At 34.4% G+C, this 8,833-nt stretch overlaps 1 protein-coding gene across 1 annotated transcript; it reads left to right on the forward strand.

Moving 5' to 3' along the window:
* The first annotated feature begins 1,147 nt into the window (after nucleotides 1-1,147).
* On the forward strand, nucleotides 1,148-4,521 carry LOC311083380 (uncharacterized protein). The gene is made up of 5 exons (XM_084114864.1): nucleotides 1,148-1,233; nucleotides 2,853-3,032; nucleotides 3,127-3,317; nucleotides 3,776-3,803; nucleotides 3,969-4,521. Exons 1-5 carry the CDS (start codon nucleotides 1,224-1,226, stop codon nucleotides 4,169-4,171), a joined length of 612 nt encoding a protein of 203 aa, XP_083970990.1. The 5' UTR covers nucleotides 1,148-1,223; the 3' UTR covers nucleotides 4,172-4,521.
* Nucleotides 4,522-8,833: the final 4,312 nt, after the last annotated feature.

Raw genomic sequence — 8,833 nt, forward strand, 5'->3', positions numbered from 1 at the left:
GCTTCCCCGGGCGCCGCCATTGATTAGCGGACCCCCACCTTTAGCATTCCATTGACTCCCATTCATTTTGGTGTCACTTTGACAGCAAATAACTTTACATCTGAGGCGTTTAAAGACTCCATTTGTCCATTATTTATTTCAAAAGAAACACGAAAATGTATAAAAGGCTCCATTATCTTATAGCTTACGTTATGGCCCCGTAGATGCAGTTTTTGTAAAAATAGGCTAACGATTGCGTCATAATCACGCGACTCTCTGTTGCACAGTAGAGAGATTACCGTATGGACAGGAGGAGAAGCTCGCGGGCAATCGGGGGGACGTGGAGGCAAAATGACAAAGTAATTAATCAGAATACTTAGCAAAGTTGCTCCTGCTCCTAGCTCATGGACACCTCCTATTCACACTCTCCGTCTCTGCAAGTTTCAGAAGGGAATGATTCAAATTTCTCTTGGCACAGCTACTAGAAGACAGACGGGTTGCTCACGTCACATCTACGTCGTCAAGCTCAGTTCTGAGTCTGCGCAGTACGCTCAGCCATCAGGAAGTGAGAGCTTCTAATTGACTTCACTTGTCTCCGTTGAATCCAATGGGGTCGCTGTGTCCAGTTTATATACTGTCTATGGAGGGACTTTGGCTCTCTAGCGGTGTGTCACTTGACAATCATGACGCAACGCCATGGAAACAAGGGGTCAGTTAAAATATTTTTAACTTACGCGTGAAAGGGTTAAAGTAAACAACAATAGCCCAAGTTTAGTAAAACATTTTTTATTGAGACTATAAAAAATAATTCTGCATCCATTTTTAGGTATGCCAGCTGCCATGGGAGCACGGGACCGTGGCTACGCCCCTGGTATGAAAGAGAACTTGAGTAGGCCTATACAATAATAAAGTAACACAATTAATCTTTTGTTAAAATCCATACAGTAGGCTATTACACACCTTAACTTACAACTATAGGCTAACTATTAAATGATTTAATAAAATATTTATTTTCTGCTACTGATTATTATGTAGCCTAAGCAGTAGCAGTAGTAGTAGTAATTATAAAACAGACGCATGCAGCCTATTGTGCTGTAACTGATTTTTAGACGTTTATTTGCACATTAGAGTCAAAACGAAACTGAAAGAACATTAAGCTTGAATCAACTAAAAATGAAAGTTTTGCTCAATGACTCAGGATTCAGCGCTCAGACCTCACACAGCCCTTTCAGCCTCTGAAGAATATGAAGTACAGTAAGTAGCTGTTGTCCTTCATTATGCCTTATTTTATGTATTTTTTTATCCCACTGGAACTTTACCTGGTTATTTGTGAATGAGATTTTAAAGTGCATAGGCCTATCACAAAACTGTAAAATACAAATGGATGGAAATCTTCCACAAGTGTTTTAGCCGAAATGATATATAGATCAGAAATACTGTAAGATTGGTCCGTGTCGCTTCAGATTTGTTTTATACCAAAAATGCAAATACAAAAATTAAAAATGAAAATTAGACGTTCATTTTTTTTTTCTTTTCTTTTTTTTTTTTTTGTGTAGCTACTTCATCAGTAGATACTTTTGCTAAATTGTGACTTCAGAAAGCCAGGAAATCTAACCAATTTTCTATTTTTTCCAGTTTTGGTCTTGTAATTTGTGTCGTGGGCTGTAGCACGGGGGTGTGGCCATGGACTGTCTTGTTTAAAAGACTGAACATAGAGGACGACCTTTTTCACCGGAAGTGCCATAGTCTTTATTATTAATAGCCTATAATAAATGTGCTAAATATAAGGCAGTCACGGACTGGTCATTGCGAGCAGCTGGGAAAAGTGAAATTTGGCACATTTTCCAGCTTGTTTGTATTTACCTAGCCTACTTATTTGTTATTAATTTATTTTATTAATATATCTTACACACTTGGTCAGGGGATGCATTTTACAGTACAACCACGAGATCATCCCAGTTAATTTTCAGTGGGATAGGAAGCAGAAGCAGGGCAGCTCGCCAAGATCCAGATCCTTCATGGGAATCTAGCATGAAAGATAAGAAGACTTCCAAGCGAAAAAATAGCATGTTAATATCCCCCACCCCCCGTCCCCCCAAAAAATGGTTTTAAGTCAGTTATTTATATATTTTGCTGTAGTGTGTCAGTAGGAAATATCAGTTTACATTTCCAAACATTCTTTTTGCCACTAATTGTAATAATCCAGTGAGATTTCTGTATGTACAAGGAGTCTGACAACAGCCAGGATGATCTGATCTCTCCATCATCGAGTCCATCTGTGATAGGCTATATAACCACGTTATACCACGTATATACGTAACCACGTATATAACCAGGTTTTTAGCTCTCATTAGCTCTCCAACATTCGCCTCCTCTATAGCACTTAAAAAAAAACAAATCACACTATAATAGGTTCTATTTATAGAACATTTGACCACATCCCAGTGCTGCTTCCTTGTTCCTGCTATAAAGATTAGAACAAGATTTTACAGAGAGGTAACTACACAGCAATTAAAACGAGAGAGCAAAAAAAAAAAAAAAAAAAAAAAATTATAGATAGATAGATAAATTATAGATTATAGATAAAAAATCATCCATTTGAAAACATGCAGTAGATCCATACAATAAACTGCCAATAATGTAATTTGTTGACCATAAATGCATTCAAAATGCTGACATTTCATATTTAGACTATTTTTTAACAGGAATGAAAACGAGGCTGCATAAGGATAATGAATTGATTAATAAAATAACATTTTAATGAAAGTTTGTGTTAATGAAAGGCTAAGATGTAACTAGTTAAAATGCTGAATATTCTAAATTGTATTCTGTTCTTCAACTGTTTTATCTTTCCCCTCTTATTTTGGACCCAGTACAGACAATGGATTCTGTTGGAGATGAATTCAAGAGAAGTCTTCGTAATAAAGTATCTGGTCTGAAGGAGGTCTATTCCCCTGAGCGATGTCAATTCATACTGTTTTTCTGCACCATTGTTTCTCGTGCTGGAACTGACATTGACGCTGCAATGAAGTACATTGATCAAGTTACAAATGGTGAAGCCAGATTAATAATAAAACATAATTAATTAAACTTAACCAATTTTTTATTATTTTTTAATGATCCAATTAACAATCCACTGCCCTACAGGTTTCAAGCCAGTCATCATGGTGATACTCCATTTTACATTTGACCCTGAGAGAATTATCCCAGACAGCAACAATGCTATAAAGGGACATGGCATATTTGCAGTGGACTGTCTGATTTTTGATAACGAATTACTGAGATGTCAGAAGAATGACGATGCAATTGCTAAAGCTGCACAGCACCTCAATTCAAAGGTAGGCATGTTGATCACCATGGACACTTTTCATAAACTGCGATGATGTGTTTCCAGTTATTAAAACGTAAAAATCTAGCAAAGTTTTTATATTTCCATTTTTTTAAATGTACATTTGTAACACTATACTTTTTTATAAAAAATAAATACAACATAAATACAGGGAGGGAAGATAGGCTAAATCTGACACCTTTTTCTCTTCTGACTGTTGTAATCAATCTCTTTAGATATTTTTCTCGTTTAGAAACTTGTGGAAAAGCTATCGTGTATTTTTCTTTTCTTTTGCTATTGCAACAATCAGGAATGTAATGATCATATTTGCTGTATAGAAGTTTACCCATTCATGATAACTTCCGCTTCTGAAACCAGCAAATGTGTGAAAAGGGTCCAAAGTGAAAGACGAATGTGTGTTTTATTGTAATTAACACAAATATATTCATATATTAATTTCCCTTCCAGAATCTGACTTCATATTATTTCTTGACTAGTAAGTATTCCAAGCTTTACATTCTTCATTCTTCAGTAAAATGTTCACTCTTACCATGCAATATCGTAATTAATTATAGCTATAAAAATAAATGAAGGAATGTGAAGGAATAAAACAAAAACCTATGGTATTATATTTTATATAAGCTGTCTTTCATTCTTGCAGAAGATGATGGAAATCGAAATCTACCCAGAGACCAGAGTGCTGAAAATGGCAGACTAATCACTTATGGAGACTCAATGCAAAGATTCCTTCGTTTTGCTCCTTGTTGGCTTATTGCTCTTGTTTTGCTTGTTTTCCTCATTATTCTTTTGGTGCTTATTGGATTTTTAGTATTAGTTTATTGGATTTTATTTAATGAAGAATGAAATTAGCATTTTGTGATTTTCAGCAGTAACTGTCAGATGCTCAAATTATCCTATAATCATATATCAAATTATCCTATAAACAGAATATCACCAAAACTGCATGTATAGTAGACAGCATGAAGAGAATTACATTTTGAATATAAATTAGCAGGTAACTGGTTATATGATTATGCTTAGAAATGTCTATGTGAGATGTGTTTCTAGTAAAAGAAGTATGCATGAACTTCACTTTTTAAATAAGTGTTTTGTGATTGAATAGTTGAGGCACAAACAGTCAAATGTGCTAATGCTGCATGTCATTGTTCAAAAAACAGCCTAGCCTAAATAAACAGCTGTTTCTTGCCACTTTCTATTCATGTGTTCTTTCATTTTTCCTATTATTTCTGCTTTACTCAGTGGACTATTTCATTTAGCCTACTCCCACATATGCACCCTCAGAACTAAACCAATGTTCTGTAGATTTATAAGTATCTCATTTATTAATTCTTGTCTTGTTGACTGGCCACTTAATAAACTATTTAAAGCTAGTAAAATAGTATAGAGTCTACAAATAACAAATAACTTCCTTTATTGGCTTTTATGCAAAATACGCACTTTAATGCAAAAAAACACGACATGCAAGATGAGACGGAATAGGAATTCAGAATAGTATTTTTACCGTCAATGTAAAGGACTTTATTTCAAGTATTGCCTTAAACTCATTTGGCAACAGGTTCCAGAGTTTGGAGCCCTCAACAGAAAAGGCTCTTTGCCCTTGTGTTCAATTTTTGTATTTAGATCAACTCTTATACATTTAAACGTTTCTCTAATATAGATCAACACCCCACCACCCTTACCAGATGATCTGTCTTTTCTAAAACAGACATAGCCAGAGACATCTACCATGTTTGTAGGGATATTACCTCGAAGCCATGTTTCACTCAAACAAATGTAATCTAAATTTGATTCAGTCAAAAGAATATGAACTTGATCCAACTTTGGCATCAGACTCCGGATGTTTAAGTGTCCACCTAGAATTCCTCTTAGCTTAGATAAGTGTTCCATTAAAGTGTTTATTTGGCAACTTCATTCTCTACCTCAGCCAGTTTACTGTATTTAAATCACAGTTCACGGTGTTTCACTGTGAAGAAAAACACAACACTACTTCTACCTATAAAACATTAAAAAATAATTAAAATTAATTAATGGTTCAGTGATGTCAAATAGTATTTTTGACTTGAATTAAACCACTTAATTTAGATGTCACCATTTTTAGATTACCACTTTTTTAGTGTAAACAAATTTATTCTGGCACATGTATTTCCTATTTACACTTGCTTTTTTTTTTAATGACTTGATTTTCGCATGATTATAATCACAAAACAAATCTCGGTCTGCAGCTTTGTTTATTGTAGACAATAAAGCTTATAATCAATGGACCTGTGAGACAGAGACTGGGATTACCAGAGCCATAAAGAGTATGACAGTGCCACACATTAGAAGAAAGAAACACTGTTTACTCCACAAGCAACCTTCAGAAGGTAATGAATAATTATGTTTAGATTTATAATCAAATATTGATTGTTCTTCTTTATCTCTATGTATGTAACATTTATTTATATAATCCAATTTTTAGGACTAGTTAAAAAGTCAGGGATTTGATTAAATAGATTTGGTTGAATAGAGAAATAGCGGATGAATTTCGGTCCTGATACTCCTTCCAGACCTAAAGAGGAAGTCTGTACATTGAGAAAGCAGAACTGTGACTAAAAAAATATATAATGATGTGTCCGAAAGCTGAAAAATTCTGTCTCCGCAGGCAGAAAATGGAGGAAGGAATTAAGACGAGAAAACAAACCCAATGATTGTGTCACATTCTAAAAAAATATATATAATTCTTAAAAAATATATTATTTAACATCACTTAAACAACTTATATACATACATTTATACCATCAAAACTGAGTTAAATCACTCTTAAGGTAGCAGTTGCATCTGTTCGGTAAGGCAAAATTGATTCTTTATTGCCTATGATATCCACAGTATCCTCTGCGTGTGATTCCGTGACAGTTGAGCTGAGGGAAAAAAAACTACCTCTAAAAGTTCAGCTGGTGGTAAATTTTTTCCAATTTTTTCTTTTGAGGAAATTAATATAAATGAATATATATACAGTTTCGGGAGGTACCTCTGTATCCAAACTTTGCTATGAGGTCATTAGCGAGGAAACAAGTTAGCTGAATCTTTCAGGCACAAATGTGCCCGATAAACTGACAGTTTGGTTTTAAAGGACACATTCATTGAAACAGTACACAGTACCATCACCTTATTATAAAACCTACACATGTGCTAGATAAAGTACATCTGTTTATAGTGGTTATAATTTCCAGAAAAAAATTACTCATGAAAAAGGGAAAGAACTGTACCTTCAAAGTCGTAAAACAAAACAATTTTATTATGTAATTACAGGTGAAAAACTTTGCTTCTTTTTGTTGGAACAAGTCCAGAAATATGAGGGCCACAGAAACATGGAAACAACAGTACTGTAAAAATGCACCTGGGCTTCATAGAAGAAACTTTGGAGTTGCTAATCGCATCTGCTTTATGTTTGCGTAGATGTTATTACATGACCTTACAACTCCAAGACAGTTATGCAATGATCTCTGGAGAATGGGTTGATCACAGCAGAGCATTTCCAAGAAATCAAAACTGAAACGATTTTACATCATATTAAAATGTCTTTCTCTACATAAATTACAATTTGAGTTCCAATTAAATTACAATTTGATCATTGCATAACTGTAATTTTAGGTGCAGTCACTTTTTGGCTCAAATTTAAAAATGTTGTGTATACCCTTGTTCTAGACCCTGTACTCTAAAAAGCAAGAAGAATATTGTATAGTGGCTACCTTTATTAATTTACAATATTTTGGTATTTTCTAATTATATATAAAAAAGGTATTCTATTTAAGAAAGACAGGCATCATTTAGAGGCCTTACATTCAAGGTTTAACTTAATAGCTGTCCAGTTATTAACCTATAGGGGATTGCTGATTGGGTAATGTCTGTATAGCAGTGCCCTCAAAAGGGAAACAGAACTATTTATTCAGCATTTCTGAAAAGCATGAACAAACTCTTTTTTATCATAAATGGGTTAGTTATAGGAAAGAGGAATTAGCATTAAAATGTGTTATACTGAAGCAAAATGCAATTTCAGCAATGCAACAGAGGGGCTGTAAATGGCTCTTTGCTGCAAATCAGCAGTGTTGGGGAAAGTTACTTTTACTTACTACCAAAAGTGAAATGAATAAGCCTCGGGCTTAATGAAATTCAAATTCACGCCTGTACAGTAAAGGGCACAGCTCAAACAGCTGTGCTGCCATTCTGGATTGCAGAAAAATAGGACACAGGGAAGGAAAGTGCAAAAAAAACCCAAAAAAAAACAACACAAATGTGATTGTCCGTTTAGTTTAATTGTGTTTTCATTTTCTTCCCTGTTCTGCTTTGCCTGAGTTCTGTTCCCTAGTAGTTTCCTTGGTTATTAATTAGCTCTGCAACTGTTCTGTTTAACCTTGATTACCCTGTCTGTGTATTTAAGCCCTTCATTTCCTTAGTTCGTTGTCTGATATTGTTTGTGTTATTCGTGGTTGTATAATCTATCTTCTAAATATTCCTGTGCTTGTTGGATTTAATTATTAAGGACTGTTTCTTTGAATGTCAATCGTTGTGCGCTTCGCTACAGCCACAGCGTGACAGTGATGTTTATCTAAAGCCATTTTTGCTTATTAGTATGGTTAAATTAAAACATTTAAAGTGATATTAAATACATAAAGTATATTTGTGTAATTTAACATTTAACTATTGCAGGTTTGCGTAATATTCTGAGTTTGCGTTTCACTGTTTTTATTCGTTTTGAGGAATACTGAATCTGATTTTGTGCAATTGAGACAAGTAGAAGCATGCTCACATTAATGTAGAACTACAATACCATGTTTAGACAGTGCACACAACACCTCTGCTACAGTATATATATATATATACAGTATATATACAGTGTATATATATATATATATATATATATACCCTACTGTATATATATATATATATATATTTATATATATATACTGTATATATATATATATATATGTATATATGTATATTGGATATACCTGGGATGTTCGACAACGCAGCACGTGTCCATTAGCTGAATAGCTGTTCTTACGACAGAAATATAATGCTGTTAACACTTCAAGGGCTCTGCCGTCTTCCCTTCGAAGGGAGTAGTAGGGCATAGGGATGCTCACGAGCAAGAAGTACTGGTAAAGGTTTGTCACTTATTTAGTTCCCCTGGAAACATTTCCGTTGTTGTGGTCTGTGTTATTTGCTGTGCGTTTCTGAATTTGGTTGTGTTGTGAATTTTTGCAGTGAGTTCTTAATTTGCGGTTGTTTTTTTCTATTTTCATGTTGTTGTTTTTCTATTTGCATGTGTTTTCTTCAGTTGCTGCGCGTTGAGCTCTCTCGGCCACCGTATTTAGCAGTGTTGCCAGATGTACGATAATTATCGTATTTGTACGATAATTTTGACCTCTGTACGATGTACGATCAATAATGGAAAAAATCCTATAATGTACGATAATTTCAGAACTGTGTGACACTTCAAATGATGATCGTTGTAATAGGACTTCT

This window comes from Abramis brama, assembly GCF_963993115.1.
Source record: "Abramis brama genome assembly, chromosome: 5".
In the NCBI taxonomy this organism is placed as follows: domain Eukaryota; kingdom Metazoa; phylum Chordata; class Actinopteri; order Cypriniformes; family Leuciscidae; genus Abramis; species Abramis brama.